The sequence below is a fragment of the Triturus cristatus genome, chromosome 1_2 (genome assembly GCF_964204655.1).
Source record: "Triturus cristatus chromosome 1_2, aTriCri1.1, whole genome shotgun sequence".
Taxonomy (NCBI): domain Eukaryota; kingdom Metazoa; phylum Chordata; class Amphibia; order Caudata; family Salamandridae; genus Triturus; species Triturus cristatus.
Genome location: NC_140580.1, coordinates 1,010,703,401 through 1,010,727,801, shown reverse-complemented (window position 1 = coordinate 1,010,727,801; position 24,401 = coordinate 1,010,703,401). Strand labels below are relative to the sequence as shown.

General features: G+C 47.5%; 1 protein-coding gene across 3 annotated transcripts in view; it reads left to right on the top strand.

Annotated features, from left to right (window-relative positions):
• LOC146868591 (ER degradation-enhancing alpha-mannosidase-like protein 3) overlaps positions 1-24,401 on the top strand; it is a 276,166-nt gene that overhangs the window by 232,780 nt on the left and 18,985 nt on the right. For all 3 annotated transcript variants that reach the window (XM_085611786.1, XM_085611769.1, XM_085611776.1), the window contains exon 19: positions 12,644-12,835. In XM_085611786.1, the coding sequence (XP_085467912.1) occupies positions 12,644-12,835 (192 nt within the window). The remainder of the gene's footprint in view (positions 1-12,643; positions 12,836-24,401) is intronic.

The following is a 24,401-nucleotide window of genomic DNA, read 5'->3' as shown; positions in this document are numbered from 1 at the left end:
AAGAGTTGTAGTATCCTCATCCATTCCTGTAGAGTGTCTTATGGGCAATGATTTGGAGACTTTAGCCTGGGCTGAAGTGGAGTTACAGGCCCATGCAGCCATGCTGGGCCTCCCTGAGAATGTCTGTGACAACTAGAGCACAGGCCAAGAAGCAGGGACATCAAGGAGCACTGGAGCCTGAAATAATTGCCCAACTAGCTCCTAAAGAGAGAGGTAAGAAGGGTAAGAAATTATCTTCCACCCAGACTTCAAGTGAGGATTAGTGAGATGATCCTGCTCCAGGTGAGGAAACTGCCTCAAAGGAGCTTGGGTCTGACACGGAAGAGCTTCTGGGAGCAGGGGGACCCGCCCAAGGAGTAATCGAGACTTCAGCAGAAATCCTGCCCCTCCTACAGAGCCTCAGGCAACAAGGTGCTGCATAAGAGGAAGGGGATGTCTGTGTATCCCATAGGATTTACTGGTGAGATGGACTCCTTTATTATGAGGCTAGAGACCCCAAGCCTGGTGCTAAAAGTAGGTTGGCTGTTCCTCAGAAGTTTAGGGAATTCCTCTGAACCCTGGCACATGACATACCCCTTGCAGGACATCTTGGGAAAAGCAAAACTTTGGACAGGCCTATTCCACACATTCACTGGCCCCACATATCTGAAGACACCAAGGAGTTTTGTTGCTTCTGTGTCCCCTGCCTAGCCAGTGGCAAGTCAGGTGGCACCACAAATCCCTCTCTTAATCCCACTACCAGTAGTTAGAGTTCTGGGGATTGATATAGTTGGTCCCCTAGACCCTCCAACAGTCTCTGGTAGCAGATACATACTGGTGGTGGTGGACCACGCCACCATGTACCCAGAAGCTATTCCCCTTAGGACCACTATTGTTCCTGCAGTGGCCAAAGCCCTCTTCGGATTGGTTTCCAGGGTGGAGTTTCCTAAGGAGGTGATGTCAGTCAGAAGTGCAAACTTTGTCTGGCTACCTGAAAGCTATGTGGAGAGAGTGTGGTGTAACTTATTAATTCACCACACCTTACCATCCACAAGGCAATGGGTTAGTTGAAACATTTTCAACAAAATCTTCAAAGGTATGAATATGGGACTATCCAAAATCTCAGGAGGAGATGGGATGTCCTACTACCTTGCTTTCTTTTTGCCTACAGAGAGGTTCCACAGAAGGGAATGGGTTACATTTCATTTGAAATTCTGTTTGGACATCCAGTTAGGGGTCCACTTTGTCTGGTGAAGGAGGGATGATAGGAGCCTCTCAAGCCTCCCAAACAAGACATTGTAGACTATGTACTAGGCCTACGCTCACATATTGCTGAGTACATGAACAAGGACAGTAAAAACCTAGAGACCAGCCAAGAACTGCAAAGGTGATGGCATGGCCAAAAGGTTGTTTTAACTATTTACCTGCCAGTGCAGAAGGGGTGGGTGTTGGAGCCTGTGGCCTCAGGAGCACTCCAAGGCAAGCGGAGTGGCCCCCATGCAATTGTGGAGAAGAAAGGTGTGGTCACCTACTTGGTGGACCTAGGCACTCCAAGGGGCCCCCCATAGGGTGCTTCATGTGAAGTGCCTGAAGCCATACTTTGACAGGGCTGATATGAGCTTGATCATGGCCACTGATGAGGGACAGGAGGAAGAGAGTGACCCTCTCCCTGATCTCCTCTCACACAACCCAGTTGATGGTTCAGTGGATGGAGTAGTCTTGGCGGACAGCCTCACTGACCAGCAACAAGCTGATTGCAGACAAGTACTCAGTCAGTTACCAGAACTCTTCTCTCTGACACCTAGTCAGACTACCTGGTGTACCCACAAGGGGAACACAGGTGACAGTCTGCCTGTCAAGATTAAAATTGACAGGCAACCTGACCATGTCATAGACTGCATCAGGACAGAGGTCCAGAAGACTCTAGAGTTGGGGATAATTGAGCCTTCAGACAGCCCTTGGACTAGTCGAGTAGTCCTTGTACCCAAACCTAATTCCCAGGATGGATGGAGCGAAGAATAAGTTACTTACCTTTTGTAACGATGTATCTGGTAGAGAAAGGATCTAGCATGGTTAGCGAAGGTAAGTAACTTGTTCATCTGATAGAGGCATCTAGCTGCAGATTCCCTACTTCAAATCAGATACCCAAGGCAGACCATCCCCAGAGGAGGGTCTGCGTACTGGAACTGTAAAGAATGCACTAGTAATGTTAACTCGGTCAGAAAACAAAAGACCGGGCAAAAGACGACTGAGGAGAATAGCACACTCAGTCAAAACTCCAATACATAGTAACTTAATCACCACAAGCCCGAAAAGAGGTCAGGTGTCGAAGAATTGTACACCGAAAACCATGGGAACAGAGTGCCGGTTGATCTGTCACCGCAAGGAAAAACAAGAAGTTTCGACCTCTACAGCATCTGACGCAGGTATATATTGGTGACCACAACTGAAGCCACTACAGGGTAGACAAGACAACACCCACAGTGTAAAGGGAAATTATCCATAGCAAGAAGAAATGCTAGTACTGGACCTAATAAGGCCATGGCGATCATAGGACAAATCTAGGACACTGAATAGGACATGTGGAACACAGAACCTCTGAGAAACCACTGAGCAATCTCCTAGTATCATGGAGTAAGCATAACTAAGAGATTCAATCGCAGTAGCTATCAGCAAGAAGCGCCATAAATATAATAAAGAGCTGTAGACAAAGCGTATCTAGCTATACGCGTGTATCCCCTTGGAAAAAAGGGGGACAGTGCAGGAGAATGCTACTCTATCCCAAGGGAAAAATATGCAAATAATATGGAAGAATGACAGGAATAATGGCACGATGCACTAATATGATAACTTAGAAAATGGAGTAGTACAGTGCATAGAAAACACCCCTATGTCTGCCACGAAGGAGAGAGAGAGAGGTGCATGGAAACCACCATACCAGGAGGTAACATAATAAGAACAAGCATTGGCATAGCCAATAGGTCTCGCCTTTGGGACCTTATAAGTGTTTAGCCATGCAACAGTTGCATAACTAAATACTTATAAGGTCCCAAAAGCGAGACCTATTGGCTATGCAAAGCGGCCTTGTGGCCACAAAAGTGAGTGATCGCGATCACGATCAAACATCAAAGCGGCCCTGCTGCAGCGAAAGTGAAAGTAATCGCTGTAAAGCGCGGCTCGCGCTCGCCCGCACACATGCACTGTAGCTCTAGGCTGGCCTGGTAGCACTTTTTGGAGCCCTCTCAATAAGTCTCGCCAGACCAGCGCATGCGCTGGGTCAGGTGAGACCTAAAAAGGGGTGCAACCAAAGGAAAGCCCCTATAGCACAATGCAGTGCCAGACCGCAAGTAGATGCCGAACTTGATCAGAAATGTTGTGAACAGAATCGACCAGGTGACGTAGAAAAATGTCTCCAGACCGCAGAAAGGAATAGACAATTCCTTAAGGATCGATTGCTAAGAAATTTAAGTGGCAGGTATGTAATAGAGATACCTAACCATGCCACATATAGGCACATTGGAACCATAACAATAAAATCAAGTCCCCAACTATCTGCAATAGGGGCATGAAAAGAAAGGGACCACCGCCCAGGGGACATGAGCCTGAATGAGAAAGGAGAAGGAGAAGAAGAGGAAGAATAATCATTGGCAGAACCAGAAGACTGACAAACAGAAGAATTCCTGATAGAGGAATTAATGCTCCCGAAAAGGGAGGCAAGAATAGCAATGCCGAGCATCACACCACTCCAAGGCTAAAGCATGCAAAAAGCAGTCGCCTGATGGGGTAATGGTGAGGAAACCAGCATAGCCATATTGAACACCAATAAAGGAACAAATGCTCCTGAAAAGGGAACACAAAGCGTAATGCATAGCGTTGTATCACTCCAAGTGCGAGAGCACATGCAAAGGCAGTGTAAGGTTACAGCTCAGGTATGTGGCAACCAGGATAAGGGATCCAAAAACACAACAAAATAGTGTTGTGATCTATAACTAGAAACTTCCAGAAGCAAGAAGGGTTACCGGGCCCCGATAGACAGCAGGTTACGTGCCATCTACAAGAGGCAAACATGCCGTCTACAGGCGGTCCCAGTGAAGTACGGATGGGTAGACAGTGTCAATGTGCAGGAGGAACTGCAACACGGAACGCATAACAAAGGATTTCCTGTAGAACCACCTCTCCTTTAGAATTGGGTGTCTCTGGGCTAGTGTGGGGATGCTTCCAAGCACCACCAGACAGCTTTGAAGGACACATTTGGTGCCCTCCTTGCATAAACTGGTTTACTCCAGTGCAAGAGCCCTTGACTCATGCTCTGGCACAAAACCACACAAACAGGAGAGTGACCACCCCTGGGGTCCAGCACCTCCCCCAAGAAAGTGCCCAGGGCTCTACCAGGGGGCTGCTTGATTCTGCCATCTTGAAAGCAAGATAAGCAGAGGCCCCTGAAAGCATCTGACTTGTCAGTCCACCAGAGTACTGTCCCTAACCCTCCCTGTTAGGTGGGTCACTGCAGAAGCTGTCCAACACTCTTCCTGGGATACTTAAGGGCTCCCCTGAGGGTGTGACCCTAGATTTGTCTGAACAAGGATTCCGCTGCAAGACTCTTCTTCATGATCATCAAAAATACTCTTTTTCTGCTGGACACTAGACTCTGCTGTTGGGCTGAGCCGGGCTCAAGACAATACTGCTTCTTGTAGGAAGGCTCATCCTGCAACATCCGTGGCCATGCATCCTCCAGAGTCACAAGGACACTGTGCATTAAGGATAGCTGAAAGGGCTCTCCCTTGGAGTGGAGGAGTCACTCCCCTGCCGCTGCAGGCATCTCAGCGACAACAACCGGTCTATGGATCTTGCTGGCCCACGGACTCTTCAAAGCTCTACAAGACAGGTGGTGGTTTGACAGTTTTCCTGAGGCCAGACCTGTCTTCTGTGCAATTTGGAAGACTGCAGTCTCTCGCAGAGCTGCTGGAATGGGTCCCTGTGCACCGCGTCTGTCTGCCGTTGCACGGCTTGTTGGAGCTCCAATGCAAAGATCTTCGCGCTCCAAGAAGCCCCAGCATCACTCTGCTTCAAAAGCGACCTCTTCACTGCATCTCCTGCGACGTTCGCCTCTATTTTTGTTATGCCGTTGAGGCCTCCCTGCGACTTTTTGTGCTTGCTGCCAGAGTGTCCCTCCCGGGTCTCCATCTATTCCTGCTTGCTGAGGGCTGGCCCCAACTTACCTTGCTGGTCCCCATTTCTGCAATTCATCGTGCAACACACCTGTTGCGTTTGCCAAGGCTTGTTGATAGTCCTGCTGGCCACTGACTCTTCTGTCCTGTGTGGCCCGTCGTGGGGAAGCTTGTGGACGGCTCCCGAGATCCTACAGCATTGCCTGGACTCCACAGCTGCATCTTCAGAACCCACGTCCTACATTGAAGTACCCCCAAGAAGGGTTTGGCATTTTGCCCCTGCACCTCCTGGACGACTCAGTCTCCTCGCTCCTCAAGTGCTGTTTATCTGGAATCCACTCCTTGGTTCCACTGACCTGGTCCATGGGTCACTGTAGCAGCCAGCCATCCGAAGTTCCCCACTGATTTCAGTGGGCAGTTCTGACACCACTTCACACCTATGCACCCGGGCTCCCTGGTGAAGGTATCCTGCTTCTCTTGGTATCCACGCGGACCTCTTTTGTTCCAACGGATATTCTCGGGGTCCTCTGGGAAGCATCCTAAAACCTCCAAAATCCAACCACAACTTCCCTATGTTCTTCTACGGACACTGATTTGGGGTAACTCCTCTGCACCCGAGCGCCTAGGGACTCCTACCTAATTACCTTTGGTAGTTCCGTGCTTCCCCTGTCCTGCAGACCCCTGGGTGGTAGTCTAATTTTGGTACTCACCTTTCATTCCATTTTCTCAGCACCCCCCACCCTCCATATGGTCCCATGTGTTTTATGTGCTTTACTTACCTGTGTGATGCTATATTTGTTGTGTATTGATATCTATGAGTAGGAGATATACCAAAGTAGTTTAGGGTTGATGTGTAATAAATACTGCTGTACTTTATTTATTTTTTACCACTGGTGTGGTTCTTTCTTGTGTAAGCATCACTGACTGGCTTGTGTGGTAAATGAGATAAAGGATAAGCCTGAGCTCCTCTCTACAGCTACCCCTTGAGAGCTGTGGTTATCAGGGACTACTTACACTATCACTTAGGGTTGCCTAGACTCAGTACGGGGTGTATCACCAATAGGTGCACTCCATATACTGAGCCAGCCTCCTACAGAGACCAGTCGGCTGGCCCTTGGAGGCTCTTGGTTTGGCTGGGCTCTGAAGATAGCTCCTTCTTGAGCAGGGCACGGCAGACACAGTCTCTCTCTTCATTAGCCACCATGTGCAACAGGTGCATTCCTCGATGGTGCAGCCTCCTTCTGTTGCTCCCTCACGGCAGTCCTCCTTTCAGGTCAGTTGAGATCTGAGGTTTGGGTGTCAGAGGTGCCCCCTTTATACTTGGAATATGCTGTCAGAGCAGGATGCGCTTGGTAACTAATGGGCTACCAGGTTACCTTCCACCTGGTGGCCACTTTCTGTGGAGTGTAGCATCTGGCTATCCCAGGATGCACCATCATCCTGCCCATTCCTAAAATGGTGAGACACCTCCCTTGTTGTTCAGACCTCACTAGCCCACCCCTGGCAATAGGTTTCTCCTCTCTGCTTACCATGCCAGCCTGTCTACCTAAACAATGGGGCAGTCCTCCCCCCTAGTCGGAGACATTTGCCCTTCAAAGGTGACTTCCCCTTTGAAGCCTGAATTTTGGGGGCTAACACCTAAGTGGCTTCCTGGAGGAGTAAGGTAACACCTCCCTGGCCTGTAATCCCCCATTGTTCCATTTCCTTAGACTCTGTGGCATGTGTCTCCTGAAGGGCAGATTGCTGTCTCACAGAACAGAATCCATGTGTGCCTGCAAAGTCACAGGCGTTTTAAGGGCAGCAAAATGGTAGCTTTTTAAAAGCTGAACACTGCAACAAGTGACATTAACTTCGACTTGAGAGACAGGTCTGGCTTCATGTAACAAGTTGTTTCATACCTCCAAGTGCCCACTTAGGTCGCACCGTTCAGGAGTTTGCCCAGCATGTAATACGGTACTCGCCAATTGGAGGACCAAGTCTGTCCATAATAAAAACTGTAGTTTCGTTTGTTTACTGTCAATACATGTTATAAAATACATGTCCTGCCTGTGTTATTAGTTGCACCCTGCTTTAGGACTCAGTAGGCCTGCCTGCCGGGTGACTTACACAGATGTACAGGAGAAGTAGTAGCTTTGCCATTGCTTTCATCGCGAAGTTAGGCTAGCAGTGCACAACTGCTCTGCCAGACCGCAGTAGCGGACTGGGGGACTCGTTTTACGTGGGGGACCTCCAGGGTGGCACAACCAGTACTGCAATCCAGGGTTTCCCCTCTAACTTACATGTCCTGGGTACCAGGGTGCCATATACTAGGGACTTGCATGTAAGTTACCAAATTCCAATTGGGTACAGCCAATTCAACATACACTTTATGGTCTGGGCACTGAGGTCTGGCTAGCTGGCCTAAATGCACTCTCAGTCGAAAAACCAGCAGCATAAGTCCAAAAACCTGGGTGTGACCATACAAAAAGAGGCATTTCCTTACACACAGCATCTTCAGCATACTTGAGGATCTTCAGCATCCTGTATCCCTTGCATCAGGACCACACCAAAGAAATCAATGGCAAGGGACCAATGACACTGGAACTGGAGTAAAGACTGCTTTCCTTCTCAAGGTAACAGTTTCTTTGCACATTGCTGCTCCCCTTGACTGGTTCCCTATGGGAGTTGGTTGCCCAAAGTAATACTAAGTAACTGCATTCTACATTGACCAAAGTTTTCTTGCAAAAGTTTCAAAATATTACATTTGTTGAATTTGCCAATGCTTGTTAGGTGAAAAGTCTTGATTTATTGTTCCCTGTAAAATCAATATCTCCTAAACCCTAAATTGGATAATTTTCATTTTGGTGTCCATGAATTAATGAAAATATAAACAATTCTTAGGTCGAGCCTGGCCAGCATATGCGCTGCTGCGAGGTATGCAGTAGTAGAGTATGGTTTTAAAGTCCCACCCACCCTCCACCCATATTTTTAATTGGCTTGTGTCATTGTCCTTCGTAAACGCTGGCTTCTGAGTTGTTATTAGGCTTGTTAGTCCCTCCTTGGTACTGCCTTGACTGCATTTGTTACCTCCCATAACGACTAGTCCTTTTACTGGTGTTGTTACATGGTCTGCTTTATAAGTCGGTGAGCACTATTTTATTTAATGCTCTTCCCCTATTCCACCTGCTACCTCTCAGCACACTGCACTGTTTTATTTTAATTTTTACTGATGGTAGTCTGCTTTAACTATAGCGGCCCTTTTTAAAAAATTTATTTTAGCAGCATGGTCTGCATTTAGCGGTCTCACTTATTTATTTTGTTTACTAGTGCCCATGCGGTGCTTTCACATTCATTGAGGCCACGCCCCTTTCTTTACATAAACCGCGTCTAAAGTAAGGTACGCAGCCGACATTAAAGTGAAAGCGCAGCATCTGCGCTTTTACCCAAAAACATCTGTTTGTCAACTTGACAAACAGATGCTTTTTTTTGTCAAAGCCCCCGTGCTGGAGTTTCACTTTAATGTCGGGCACGCCCCTTTCTTTAGACGCAGCTTGTCTGAAGAAAGGGTTTGGCCTTCATGAATGTCAAAGTGCTGCATGGGCGCTAGTAAAAAAACAATACTTTGCAATGCAATAGGTCCTTCATTTGCGAGAGTTTAAGCTATTGCATTGCTAATAGCTTAAACTCTTGTTAATACGAGACTATTACATTGCAAATGCTTGTTATAAATTGGTGTTCGATTTCTTGAGTTTTTTTTACTTTCATCAATTGTTTTGGTGCTGTTTAAATGCTTTCCACTTGTTCCTTTGTCGAAGCCGCAGCTACCCAGGATTTTGCTAAGGTTCGACAATCGAAGCCTGACTGGCCCTAAGAAGGGTTGCTAGTGTTTAACACAATGAGGTCTCACAACCATTTCATAGAATACACCCTGTTTCCTCAAAAAGCCTTTCTGATCCTTGAGGTCCCAGGCACACCAGAGAGAGTTAAAGGGATCCGAAGAGTCAGAGCATGGATTTGCAGTACTCTTTGATCTGCCTCAGTGTCACACACAGCCATCGAAACTCGGTTTGTGCTAGAACAAGTTGTGAGATGGGCTCTGACATTGAATGACTTTGGGAGCGAGTTTGAGAGGCATATCGATGGCCTTTCAGGGGTATAAGAGTGGCGAGAAGGGGATGAGTCCTGCTTGGATTTTGAAAGTTTTTTTTCTTTGACTTACCATAAGATTTTGAGTGCGATGACGATTGACCTCTAGATTGACTCCTGCGACTGCTGGAACTGGACCTTTGGACTTGGACTGGTCGCAACGTGAAGCCTTGGGTGCTTGGCGAGTTTCACCTCACGGTCCCATATGGCCTCAGGATTTATCAGTGTGCAGTCACTGCAGAACTTGGAGTCTTTATTTGACATTTGCTTGCAACAGTGCTTATATGTTTAAAACCTTTTATTTTGGGAGCACACTGTAAATTGTTTTGCGAAAAAAGGTGGTCTCAATGAGAGGAGAGGTAGCTCCAGTTGAGCGTCTGGAGGCACGGTAAGAAAGGAACTGACGTTTGTGCTCTGGAGTGGTGATTTATAGGCTCCACACATGGTTTCCAGAGCAACGCGGCATCAGTGTGGTGACACACGGGGCCACCTATTGGCATACAGACGTACTGCTGAAAAAGTTTCTAGTTCCAACCTGACACCTGGGGGAATATTCAAAATGTAAGGAATCTGCAGTGAGAAGCCTTTATCAGAAAATTGCGACATATCATTGAGTAATTCATTTAATTTCTGCAGTGTTGCTGCCAGGCCTGGAAATTCCATCTGCCTTGGGTCCAGAGTTTAAATCCGCTCCAAAGTAGACCAACTTTGGGAGCTTGACCTGCAGGCACAATGACCCCCTTGCACCTTGGATGAATGAGATTGACAGGACTGGGCAGAGTCCCACTTTAACTTCTTTCGCTGCTTTTTTGGATTTACATGCGGACTTCCAGTGCGAAGAAAACTGTTGACAGGATGGACATTGTTGAGCGGGATCAAGACCTACCTTTCAGACCTCGACAGATCACAGCACGGAGTTTTGTGCTGCCTCACCACAAAGAGCTTAGCTTCCGGATCTTGAATGGCCTTGGGGTTGCCAATCACTGCAGGCCGTAGTCCTAATCTGACCCCTGGAGCCAGAGGCAGGTCGCATGTGGGCAGTCACAGATATTTGTGTGCGACAATCCCCACAGGGTTTAAAACCTATAGACTTGGAAAACTACATAATTCCCTTGTACACTGAAGAATTTGATTACAATTTAGTCTTTTCGAGATGAGGGGTGGCTCCAAATTCATGTCTGTTGGTGTGGAAAGAAAGGCACTAATGCCAGCGTGCATAGGTGATGCCACTACAGGCCCAAACATGTCTCATCTGGTGCAGAATAATGCGGAGCCGCTATCACGCAGGGATACTCCTGGAAATATTTTGTGACCCAGTCTGAAGCCCTGGGAAGTATTCCAATGGTGAGGAATCTTTGGTCAGAAGTCTCTATAAGAAGCAGTACTTTCAAGAGAGGATTGGGGCCCTCTGGACTAGTATTGAGTGGACCGTTTCCCTATTTCTCACAGTTACTGGCAGCTCACTCAATGTTGACCATCTTCTCAAAGTTCACCCTACTGAAGGCACTCAATATAGTTTGGGCTCTGAAGGACTTAAGGCCTGCATTAAAATGTAGGATAACTGCAGCTCCTTTTCTGGCCAGCATTGGTTTTCCGGTCACTTCCACATTCTTGCTCAATGCTTAAATGTGTCTCTAAGCCCTGCAAGTGTTAGCACCCTCTTCTTAAGTCTGCAGCGGATCCAGGCCGATTTATTAAACTAACTTGAGGCTGATCTCGGGCCTCTCTTCTGCTGTCATACAGTTAGAAACTGTTATTGATGTACAGTTCTCCATCTTCCTCAGACTGAATCGACCACTTTTTAACTGTCAATTTGTTTTTCGGTATCGGCGTGGGGATCTTCATGGATGAAGGCTTGGTTTGTACATGTGCCTTTCTCATGCCTTACTAATTTGCAGCCGTCAAAACTGTTGAACACTGCTTTGTATTCAGTCGCAAAAATTATTAATCGTCCTTGATGACCCAGAACACAGTATGTGTTCATTTCTGATCACTCAAATCTTTTAAATGTTTGTTTGTGTTTTGAAAAGCGCATAGCTGCCCAAGGGCTTCCCAGTGATGCAGAGCAGGAGAGAGTGGTTACCATTGACTCATCCTGGAAACAACTATGTCTTCAGTTTTTTCCTAAAGGTAATCTCATCCGTGAGAAGCCTTAGTCCTTTAGGCATGGAGTTCCAGAGTTTTGGCACCAAGTGCGTGAATGATCTTTATCTCTGTCTGGACCTCCTAACCCTGGTAGTTTTGGCAAAGCGATCTGAAGAAGATCTTAAGGCTCTTTCTGGTGTATATGGTGTGATCAGTGCACTTAGTGGAGCCGACCCTTTGCCATTCAAGGTCCTGTGCGCTATGCAGAGTGCTTTAAATTTGACCCTGGCCTGTACCGGCAGCCAGTGGAGTGGTCTCAGGGCCTCTTTCGCTGATTCATACCTGGGTATGCTTCTGAGTACCCTGGCTGCTGCATTTTGTACCACCTGCAACCTGTTCAACACGTATTTGGGTGACCCCAGGAAAAAAAGAGTTCCCGTAGTCTAAGCGTGAGACCACCAAGGACCGTATCACTGTTTCAACGGGTCCCCTCTGGAATGAGGTCCAGAATTTTAGGGAGCATCCGCAGTATTCAAGAACAGGTGGCGGACAGTTCCCTGGCTTGAGTTCCATGGTGAGGTTGTGGTCTATCCACATTCCTAAATTCTTTATGAAGTTTTTATGGACCGGCAGACATCCCAAACCTTTTGGCCAATTGATGGTGACTCATGGCGGAAGATTATTACCTAGGAACATAAGTTCCGTTTTTGTTACCATTTAGTTTTAGTTTACAGCTTGTCATCCAACTTGCTATGGGACGAATAGGATACAACCAAGATAACCTGTGGGTGGCATCGGTTCAACACTATCGCTGACCTGTTTAGTGTCTATGTGGCTTATGGCCTCACTTGCTCAATATCTATGTTCCTTGAAAACATCCAACTATACTTCAGACTTCAGGTGATAATTGTCAAAGGAATGGAGACTACACCTTACTCATCCAGTTATGAAGTGGTCATCCTTATTGATTTATGTTGCAAGTATAGACTGCACACATTTTCAAGTGTGTACCTTATTTGGGAAAGGTCATTTGGATTTAATTGTAGTGTTTTCACAATAGCGTGCCCAGAATGGGGTGGGGGAATTTGAATTTCTATAAAAGATTGTATATTTTTCTACTGTACCGATTTTTTGTGTATGATTTTTATCTCTTTAAAGAAATTGCCATGTACTCATTTTTTTTTTATTAGCTTTTTTTTGGGATTGGAATTTTTGCACAGTATTCAGTGTTTGTGAAGTTGCTGTTGGTTTAAACTATCCACCTCTTTGTCTTTCCATCTCTTCAGATAATGTCAAAGGCAGTTGCAGCGAGGAAATGATTCTCTTCCAGATGGTGGCAGATGGTGACAGCACCAGTGACCTCATTCTTCCAGTTGTCTTTCTCTTCCATAAGGAGGGTGAGATTCTACTGCAGGCGATGAAGCAACACCTGGATGTTGAGGTGCTCCTGGGAGAAAAATCTGCACTACTAGGCCAAGGTATTTATTCTCGCTGAGAGACCATGGGTGAAGGCAGTCATCTGGTCTGTATGACATTCATTTTTGAAAGAGTGCTTTTTTAAACAATACTTGTTGGGCTATGTTGCTCAGTACAGCACAATACAACATAGAACTCAAACCAATACATAAAGAGTAGTAGATGACACTACAAAGTTAAACTAGATAAGTTATGCTTAGTCTGCCTTCCCAGTAACAACTAAAAATAACTGGAAAGAAGAACAGAATAAAGGAATGAAAAATAGCAGCCACGCAAGGCAACATTCAGGGACAAGGCAATACCTAGGTAATCTATTTGAGACAGAATGCAGGGGCAGTGAAAAGGAAAGTAAAACTGAGATGGTGAAGAGGGTCAGAAGATAAGGGAAGGGAACAATGAAGAAAGAGAAAGAGATGGTGTAGGAGTAGGTCTCCAAGACTTATTGCGGAGTATCTGTGTAGGATGGTGGGAGCAGAGAGTAGGCCATTGCCAGTCTGGGTACCATGGTGGAAGGATAAATGTTGGGAAGAGGCATTAGGATCCCAAGGACTTCTAGCAATCACATATTACTGCATATGGTAACACTAGAATGTGTCCATACAAAAATCCTCAGAATGAGTGGGCTGAGTATGAGGCGTGCATGAGTGCATTGAAAAGTAAAATGTGCCCTAAATCACATTAACATGACAAGGAATGAACTGTAGAAAAAGTAAAATGATGCACAAATGTAACCCATTTATACATTGGGCTATAACTGAAAATGACTTAGTTTGAAGTTACCCATGTGGGCCTCTAAACATATTGAACAGTAGCAAACAGTTTAAGTATGATAGGAGCCAGTAACCAATATTGATATATAAAGTTAATATACACTGCAAATATAACTATTCTCAAGATGTAGATTCCAAACAGACCCCTCAGATGTGGCATAATATTGTAGTGACTTGGCAGCCAATGACACATATTCAACAGAGATTATGCCTTCATAGCGGGCCACTAAAAATCCTGAATGTTTTGGCTTTGATCAAACAGTTTATATATCAGTGCTTTCATGGGTGGCTACAACCATCATCTCAGTCAACCAATCCAAATTATTTTGGAGGCAAGTGGGGCTTCCACTCCCAGAGGGCACATAATTTACAATAGCCAGCTAAGGACCCCCAGTCTCCCTCTCATATGATTATTAATTCCTGGGATATCGGACATGTTACGGAGTATGGCTAGTAGGGCAGAGGACTCAATATTTAGACCGCTGGACCTTTTCAGGAATTCTCATATCTTCTAACACTAGATGTGAAAAGCCATATATGGCTGTGGCTTTGAGTACAATGTTACAGTTGGATTGATTGCATCTCTGGCAAAAAGAGGGCATTTTATTGGTATTTATATAGGATTTAATTTCCATGATTCATCATCAAAGCACTTTTTCAAATGATTAGCATGCTACATATGAGTTCAAAGTGTTAGTCATATCTGGAGATATGGTTATTCATAAAAAGATAGGGTTTATTGATGTTGAATAAGTTGTCTATCATGAGATTCTCTCTAATATCCATAAACATTAGAATATCACCAACCGCTTGCATTTTTTAGGGGGATTTAAAATAAATTCCAGTTAACCAAAATAAAAACAGTGTATTTGGATAAAAACACCAATGAATTATATGCTTTTAAAAACCTTCTGTAAAGGAAAAATTGAACCCGTTCACTTACGCATTCGGTAATTCTTAGGCAGGAAGCCTTCTAATGAGGCAGTGAAGGTATATGAGGCAGTTTGTTTTTCCGGCTCACCTGGGAAGGATACCTGAACCCTCTGCTGACTTTTTAAACATTATTTCGTCTGAAAACCTTCAGTTTTCTATCACGCAACATTTTATAGCACCCTACTAATTCTTCTGAAGTGTTTTAGTTTTTTCTTGTTTTTCCTGAAATGTTTCTCCTTAATTCTATCCCTAGAACCACCATGGCGGTTTTCTTTCATACATGTCCTTCGTAAGGTGACAGGGGAAAGAAATACTGAATGGATGAATACAATTTGTGTGCCATAGGTCTTCTGAAAGTGTAAGCTATGTTTAGAGCTTCCATACAGGCTCTTTGGGACAGGGAGAGAGGAGTAGGGTGATCAGAGTCCACTAGCTTCAGAAGGGCAAGAGTGCTATCACACTCTTCATTTGTCCCTGGTCTAACCCCTCTTCAAGACCCTCATGCATCACTGGTATTGAGATGATTGACTTCAAGAAAAGCTACAATGTGCCCTTTACTGCTCCTCCTGAAATAAAGAAAGCAAGCAGATGGTTGAAGTGGGAAGTCTTCTTTGAGCTTCTACAGCCTTATTTGACTGTTACTGTGACAGAAACACTTCTTTCGCACACTAAATAGGCCGGAGAGAAAAGGATTTTCCAGAATCCTAGAAGAAGGAATACTGGTCTCAGACCAAAACATCAGTATGGCAAAATATTTGTCTGATGTTGCTGCTGGTAGCATCTGCAACATACTTAACAAGAGACATTCATTATTAAGACAAATATTTTTTACTCTGCAGATCCAGCAAATACTGTTGGACTTGCCCATTTATGGTTCCTCCATCTTTGGTACACTCGCAGGTGAGGAATGTCAGTGTATGAAGACTGAAGCTCAAACACTTAAATCCATAGGACTGGAAAATAAAGAATGTGTTTCCCAGAGTTTAGTTCAAGGGTATGATAGCAGACACAAAGAGATGATCAAGCTATTCTGGCTGATGAGGGGTCAATTGTGTGTCTGTGTGTCTTATGATAGCAGACAACACAGAGCAGTTTGTTTTTGCAAAAGACGTTAGCTTTGACAACAGCAACTGCTGCAGAAGCTGTATTTTCGTTAGCAAAATTCTCAAAAGAGCAAAGGATCCCAATAGCCTTGAGCAACTGCAGGAAAGGCTTCACCTGTGAGACAATGAGACTATTTATGCTATATCATGCAGCACTCCCAACCATTTTCCCATCTGGCAGAGTATTGAAAAAGACGTATGTCATTGTCTGTACCTGATTGGAAATGGCTAACTTACCTGTAAGTCCATGGTATATGGTACCCAGATCATGTAAGTTAGAAGGGTATCCTATGGCTTACAGCACCGGTTGTGCCACCCTGGAGGTCCCCCAAGTAAAACAAGCCCCAAGTCTGCCACTGCGAACTGGACAAGTTGGGTTTTCAGTGCATGACTACTTTGCCAGTCCGCAGTGGTGTCATTGGAAGCAATGGCAAAGCTCTTACTTCTCATGCACATCTGTGGCAGTCATCCTTCTGGCAAGTCTACCAAGTCCTAAGGCAGGATGTAACATGAGACACAGGCAGGCTATGGCCTGACAGTAAACACAGGGAAACAGTTTTTACTGTGGAAAGACTTGGTTGGCTTATTGGCAAGTACTGGATTACATGCAGATCCCTGAGCTGTGCTAACTCCTGAATGGTGCAAACGAAGTGGGCACTCCTTGGTATCAAACAACTTGTTACATTAAGCCCGACTTGTATCTCAAGTTGAAATTAATGTATCGTGTTGCAGTGTACAGCTTTAGCAAAGCTGTCACTTTGTTGCCTTTATAACTCCTGTGCCTTCTAGGGCACACATGGAGCCTGTTCCACTAGACCGCTTTCTGCCCTCTTGGAGAGACGTGCCAACGACTCTTAGGAAGGGGAACAATAAGAGATTGCAGGCCAGGGAGGTGTACCTCCCTCCACCAGGAAGCTACTTAGGTGTTAGCCCCAAAATGCAGGCTGCAAAGGGGAAGCCACCTTTGAAGGGCAGATGTATAACACTTGGGTTGAGGACTGCCTCATTGTTTAGGCAGACAGGCTGGCACAGGGAGCATTTTGGGCAAACCAGTTTCCAAACTGGTTACCCCAGGGCTATGTAGCCCTGAGGTAGCCCCATCCAAGGGGTGGGCTAGTGAGGTCTGAACACCGAGGAAGGTGTCTCACCATCTTGGGAGTGGGCAGAATGGTGCATTTTGGGATAGCCAGATGCTACACTCCACAGGAAGTGATCACAAGGTGGGAGGGAACTTAGTAGGCCATTGGCTACCAATCGCATCTTGCCCTGAGGAAATTTTCTGAGCATAAAAGTGGCACCCAGACCTTAGATCTCGACCAACTTGGAAGAAGGATTAAAGGACTGCCCTGCTGCACCGAGGGACCAGCTAAGAGAGGCTGAATTGACTAAGACTGCACCTGCTATTTAATTTAATTTAATTGTGGGTTTATATAGCGCTAGAATCGACTCCCGGAGGAGTATCTCCGCGCTTCGACCGCTGGGGAACCCGTCCTGGCTCACCCTGAGAGATGGTCCCTAATGGGTATCTCTAAGGTGCGACCAAGCATCCCCGGCGGTCTGGGGGGGCCGTTGTGAAGATGAGGCAAGCTAATGCCCAGAGTTGCCGAGTGTGGTCCCTGACTGGAGTAGGCACCGAGGCGAGAATTATCGAGCCCGCTGACCCTGGTCCACGACCCTGCCGCGTCGGGAATCGAACCCTGGTCCCGGGCCGTCCTCTGCTTACGGGTCTGCCGCCTCTAACCAGTGAGCCACACCACTCCACCTATACCTGGTGGCTAGCGAAGAGAGGGACTGTGCTTGCTGGGTCCTTCTCAAAGGGAAGCTGTGTTCTGAGCCCAGTCAAGCCAAGCGAATTTCAAGGGCCAGCTGACTGACCTTCTGTTTGCAGCACAGGGGCACAACAGCTGAGGTACACTGCTAGGGTGAGTTGATAGCCCAAAGTCATCAAGCCGCTACCACCGCCTCCATGCAGCACTGAGGACCAAGACCCAGTGCACAGAGTTGCACTTGAGTTCTCAGAGCCCGGGGGTGCTGTTGGAGAGTTGCTGGGACCCTGAGGAGCCGAGTCCAGTGGCAACTGGACTTGGACAGACCGGAGAGGGCTTAATGGGATGCCGAGTCTGCAACCAGGACCCCCTCACCGTCTTCATGGACCTAAGAATCCCTGCAGGATCATCAGCTGTGTTGCATCCACAGTATCTTAAGCACCCTTCATCCCTTGCATAAGGACCACTCAATAGGAATCAATCGCAATGGGGATAAAGTGCCCAGAACTGCTGACAAACAGCTTCTTCTGAGAAGGTAACTGTTGTTGAGGGCCTTGCTGGTCCCTCTAACTAGCTCCTTGCCAGAGTTGGTCGCCCCAAGTACTTCTAACCTAGGGCATTGGCACTTAGAACCAAGTATCCAATTTGTTGGCTTTGCCAAGGCTTGTTCATGGTTGAGCGAAATAGCTGTGATTTATTATTGCTTGTAAAACCTATATCACCTGAACCCTCCGGTGGATCTTTTCGATTCTAGTGTCAAAATACTTATTAAAAAATGGTCTATCTCTATAAATTGGTGTCGTATTTCTGGAGTGTTGTCAATTTCTTCTTCAATTGTTTTGGTTCTGTTTAAATGTTTTATGCTTGTTCCTCTATTTAAGGCTTGCTGCTCAGTGCCCCACCTCCCTTAGGTTGAGCTGAGGGTTTTACAGACAAAACCTACTGGTCCTGAAGTACACGTTACCTACCTTTGGTAACGTAATGTTCAAGGCATATGAGCTGCAGATCACACACTGTGCATAGATCGCCATCTGGTGTTGGGCCGGATGTTTGCACTTTGTTGTTGTATTGGAATAAGTCTTTGGAAGTCACAAGATAGGTGACTCCTCCTTTGGACAATAGTGCGCATGGGCATCGACTCCATCTTCAGGTTGTTTTTTTCCACCATCGGGCTCGGATGTGTTCGTCGCGCTCCAGTTCGGTGTCGTTACCGTTCTACCTTTTGACGCGCAATCCTTCACCCATTCTTCGGTATTGTTTCGATCGCGTTTCCCATTCAACACGCATCTCTACAAACTTAAATTCTTCGATTCCGGTCGTCGACGCAGGCCTTCGTGCTTAGCTGCGCCATTAGGCCTTTGGCTCATGGAAAGGACTCCTTTCAAAAAGTGTCCTCAATGTGGATCGAAGTTTCCACACGCCGATCTTCACGAAGTGTGTAACCTCTGCCTTTCGCCCGAGCACGAGGCCAAAGACTGTCCAGCTTGTGCCTCTCTCCGCTCCAAAAAAACGATTTGGGATCGTCTAGCTCGAAGAAGCATGGCTCGATAATCAACATCAATACCGGACGATATCTTCCAAGAAGGCATCAATGTACCAGAGCAGGAGCAGATCGAAGAAGGCAACATTAGCGCCTCCGAAGCAGACGACTCCAACGTCGAAGACATCACTCCAGGGCAGTGGGTCGTACGTACTGACGTCGACCCCCTCCCCCCCCACCCATTCACAAAAAGGCTTCGGTAACACCTTCACTTTCAGGCCTAGGTGCACACCGGGACAAATCTTCCCACGCCCCGCCTTCGAGCTCGGCAAATAAGTTAATTCATAAGCCTTCAGGCCACTCTGGATCGAAACCCCATCCCCAAAGAAGAAACCACTCTCTTTGTCCGCACCGATGCCTGGTTCCACTTCGGCACCTTCGGCACCGAAATCCGCTGGTACTGATGTCTCGGCTCTGAAAAAATCATCGGAACCAAGTAAACAACCGGTTCCAAAGACCACTGACGCTCAGTCTTCCAAACCCAAAAAATCATTGGAACCAAACAAACAACGGGTTCCGAAGACCCCTGGCGCTCAACCTTCGGATCCGAAAAAATCATCGAACCAAAGAAACAACCGGTTCCGAAGACCCTAACGGAGCCCGGGAAAACTCCCAATTACAAACCTAAGGAGCATAAAACAACTCCAAAACTTGTGCCACAGAAACAATCGGACCCAAAATAATCGGCACCAAAACACACTCCAGAGGAGGAGCTTTTTCGGCCTGATCCAACCCAAAAAACTCTGGAAAATGCACCCAAAGACAGGTCAACTTATAATTAGTCCTTCCAGTAAAAGGAAAATGGACAAACCTGTACCAGCTCCACGCCCTTTAAAGAAGAGAGACATTGCCACATCTCCTTTAAGAATTCCTTCTCCACCTCCTCCTCCACACCACATCTCTCCTATCCCATTTCCAGTACCCTCACAATCTCCTCCACCTCAGGATGATGAGGACCCCTCCGAGGAGGAAGGGGATGATGAGCCTTTAGGGGAACCTAGTCATCCTAACACCCAGATGACCCATGGGAAGATTATGGCACACCAGATGTTCCTAATACATGTTATGTTATGTTAATAACTTTTATTAGGCGCACAGCTGCCCCAGCGAAGGGGCGTCCTGGCGCCTGATCAGGTACACAACACAACAGGTCAAAAGCTGAGGAGAAGAGAAATCAATTAGCGGAGGCAAACAGGTGGGTTTTAATGGCGCGTCTAAAAAGAGTCAGACTATTTAGGGCGCGAATATGTAAAGGAAGGGAATTCCATAGATCAGCCGCCAGAACACGGAAGGAGCGTCCTCCCATCCTACTCAGCCTTAACCTAGGCTTAATCGCCAGATGGTAAGATTCAGACCTGAGGGACCGCGTGGGGACGTATGAAGAAATAAGGCCCGCCAAAGCAGGGGGAGAGGAAAGCTTCAGAATCTTAAATGTCAGACAGAGAGCCTTAAATTTGATTCTCTGTCTGACCGGAAGCCAGTGAAGGGAGGTCAGAACAGCACAGACAGAACATCGTCTCGGAAGGCCAACAATGGCCCGTGCAGCAGCGTTCTGCACCCTCTGAAGCCTAGTAGCCTCAGCCTGGTTGACTCCAAGTAGCAAGGCACTCCCGTAGTCCAGCCGGGAAAGGATAGAGGCCTGAACCACCAGTTGCCGAGTGGGAGGGTCAAAGAATTTGAGGACTGGCCTCAGTCCTCGCAGAATACCAAAGCAGGTAGCTGCTGTCTTCTTTGTATGGCTGGTATAAGAAAGGTTAGAATCCAGCCAAACCCCCAGATTTTTAACTTCGGCCGCTGGGATGGGGGACACCCCCAGTTCGGAAGGCCACCACTGGTCTCCCCAGAGTTCCGCCTGCTTCCCTACAACCAGGACCTCGGTTTTCTTAGCATTGAGCTGAAGGCAGTTGCTACGCATCCAGCTAGCCACAGCTATAAGTCCTGCACGGAACCTGGGCGCAGTCACCTCAGGATCCCCACTGAGTGTCACCGCCAGCTGCGTGTCGTCGGCATACGATGTCATGGTAAGGCCACATTGCCTGACGACAGCAGCCAGCGGTTTCACATACAAGTTGAACAATGTGGGGCTTAAAGCAGAGCCCTGAGGGACTCCCAGTTCCAAAGAATGGAAAGAGGACTGGCCAGGTGGAATGGCTACTTTGAAAAACCGGTCCGAGAGGAAGGAGCGGAACCACTGAAGAGCCTTCCCCCCAATACCCACTTCCTCCAAGCGCCGCATCAACATGTCATGAGACACCGTGTCAAACGCGGCGCTCAGGTCTAACAGTAGGAGCGCCGCAGTCTGCCCCGCATCCAGCACTGACCGCAGATGCTCGGTCATAAAGAGCAAGGCAGTTTCAGTGCTGTGTTGAGCGCGGAAACCATTTTGACTCTCGTCAAGAATGTTATTACGAGAGAGGTGGGCAGACAGGATGGAATTCACGTGTGCCTCAGTGACCTTGGCGGTCCAAGGCAGGAGGGAGATGGGCCGGTAATTCTCCGGGAGCAAGGGGTCAGAGTTGGGTTTCTTCAGAATAGGGCTGACCACAGCTTGCTTCCAGGATGGCGGGACCACGCCCTCACTGAGGGAGAGATTAATCAAGTCCAAAATGGGCTCACGACAGAGAGGCGGGAGACGGGTAAGGAACTCCGGCTTCAGTGGGTCTAAGGGGGAGCCAGATTTAATTTTGAGGCTCAGAGTGTCAAATACCTCGTTAGACATGGCCGGCAGGATGGACAGAGTTTCGGACACCGAGACCTTCACATCACTAGGAGCATCCCCGGGAACAGATGGTATAAATCCTCGGTAGATTGTCTGCACCTTCTCCACGAAAAAGGATGCCAAACTTTCACAGTGAGAGTCCGTGCAGATCTCTTGCGAGGTGGCCCGTTTCCCCATCAGGTCTTTGTGTACCTTGAAGATTAACTTAGAAGGGTTAGGGCTGTTGGAAAACTCAGCTGCATAATAAGCGGCCCGGGTTTGACAGATAGCTCTGTGATAGGTCTTAAGCTGGGCAAAGTACAGCGATTTTAACGTGGGATCAAAGGATTTTCGCCAGGCCCTCTCAGCTTGCCGGCAGGTTCTCTTGAGCTCGGCAAGAGTCTCATTATACCAAGGGCTACGATTTTTAGCGTGACATTTAGCCCAGCGCAGAGGTATAAGAGAATCGAGGGCAGTAAGGACCCAGTTGCAAAACTGTTCATATCCCTGTTCCACATTCTGCAGTTTGCCTAGGGGTTGTGCCTCCAATATCCTGACAAACTCCTCCAACTTGAGTTTACGCCAATTGCGCTTTAGGATCTGTTTATCCACAGGTTTAAGTTGCGGGTTGTCTAGGGGACATGACACCTTAACCAGCAGATGGTCAGTCCAACCCACCACCATCGGGTCAGATGATCTAGCCCGAACTAAGGTGGTAAAGAAGGGGTCAAATATATGTCCTCCTATATGGGTGGGGGAGGTGACTAGTTGGTTAAGTTGCATCGCTTCCAGGTCCGCTAACAAGGAGCTGATGGATAGAGATGACGTCTGATCAAGATGTATATTTAAGTCACCTACTATGCTAAAGTTAGCACACCTAGGAGCCAGCGAGCTAACCACATCCGCAAGGGCGGCCTTGAAAGCAGTGTCGTTCCCAGGTGGACGATAGATAAGCACGCCACTGAAGGTAAATTGATGACTGACCTTTACCTTAAACGAGGCGCTTTCACACATTGGAAGATCCAAAGCCTTCCACTCAGCTGGGAAGTAGGATTTAGTCGCCATGGCTATACCACCTCCCCTAGTCGAGCGGTTCAGAGTAAACACCGTGTAGGTAGAGGGGAAAGCCAGATTTATAATGGCAGTGTCAGCGTCCTGTGACCAAGTTTCGGTAAGAAAAATGATGTCAGGAAGGTCCGTATCTATCATGTCCCGTAGTGACTGATGGTGCTTGACCAAAGATCTAACATTCAAGCTCCATATATTGAGTTCCTGCTCGGTGCAATCCGTGTGAGTGCCACGGGCAGTCCCTTCAGCAGGGCGCACCCCAATGGGTGTGGCCAGGGAGAAACAGCCGCAAGAACAATCATAAGGTCCCGAGAGAGGAGGTACAGGGACATGGTTACACGCCAGAAGACTGTCTCTTATGGAAAAGAGATCAGCACGATCGTACCTGAGTGTCGCTATGTTACACATGATGGTGCAATGGCAGGAGGCCAGAGTCCATAGCCCGCACCCGCTACCTCGACGCGGACGAGCGCAGACGGGCAGGACTCTGGCACGACTCCGGCTAAGCGACGGCGTCCCACTGCGCGTTCCCGCTGCGCGGGAGAGGACGACTTTAAATAGGCGTCTCCCAAAACAACTCGAGCGTCGGGACGCTCCAAGATGGCGCCTGCGCAAGAACACACTCACCCCAAACAAAGATGGCGCCCACAGCTATCCAGCCCCGGGACCCGGACCCGCCGAATGGCGGTGAGTTTTCCACAAATTAAGTGCGAGTGAGGGGACAGAAGCCCAGCAGAGCGGTAGGTAAAATCAGGGGATAAAAAAAGTAAAGCAACCAAGATAAGCTAAAGGTAGTTTAAAATATCAGAGCCCGCTGGCAGCGCGACCTGCGCTAGTGCAGCAATGATCAGAACGATTGACAATTTAAGTCCGCCTTAAATAGGCGTCTCCCAAAACAACTCGAGCGTCGGGACGCTCCAAGATGGCGCCCGCGCAAGAACACACTCACCCCAAACAAAGATGGCGCCCACAGCTATCCAGCCCCGGGACCCGGACCCGCCGAATGGCGGTGAGTTTTCCACAAATTAAGTGCGAGTGAGGGGACAGAAGCCCAGCAGAGCGGTAGGTAAAATCAGGGGATAAAAAAAGTAAAGCAACCAAGATAAGCTAAAGGTAGTTTAAAATATCAGAGCCCGCTGGCAGCGCGACCTGCGCTAGTGCAGCAATGATCAGAACGATTGACAATGTAAGTCCGCCTTAAATAGGCGTCTCCCAAAACAACTCGAGCGTCGGGACGCTCCAAGATGGCGCCCGCGCAAGAACACACTCACCCCAAACAAAGATGGCGCCCACAGCTATCCAGCCCCGGGACCCGGACCCGCCGAATGGCGGTGAGTTTTCCACAAATTAAGTGCGAGTGAGGGGACAGAAGCCCAGCAGAGCGGTAGGTAAAATCAGGGGATAAAAAAAGTAAAGCAACCAAGATAAGCTAAAGGTAGTTTAAAATATCAGAGCCCGCTGGCAGCGCGACCTGCGCTAGTGCAGCAATGATCAGAACGATTGACAATGTAAGTCCGCCTTAAATAGGCGTCTCCCAAAACAACTCGAGCGTCGGGACGCTCCAAGATGGCGCCCGCGCAAGAACACACTCACCCCAAACAAAGATGGCGCCCACAGCTATCCAGCCCCGGGACCCGGACCCGCCGAATGGCGGTGAGTTTTCCACAAATTAAGTGCGAGTGAGGGGACA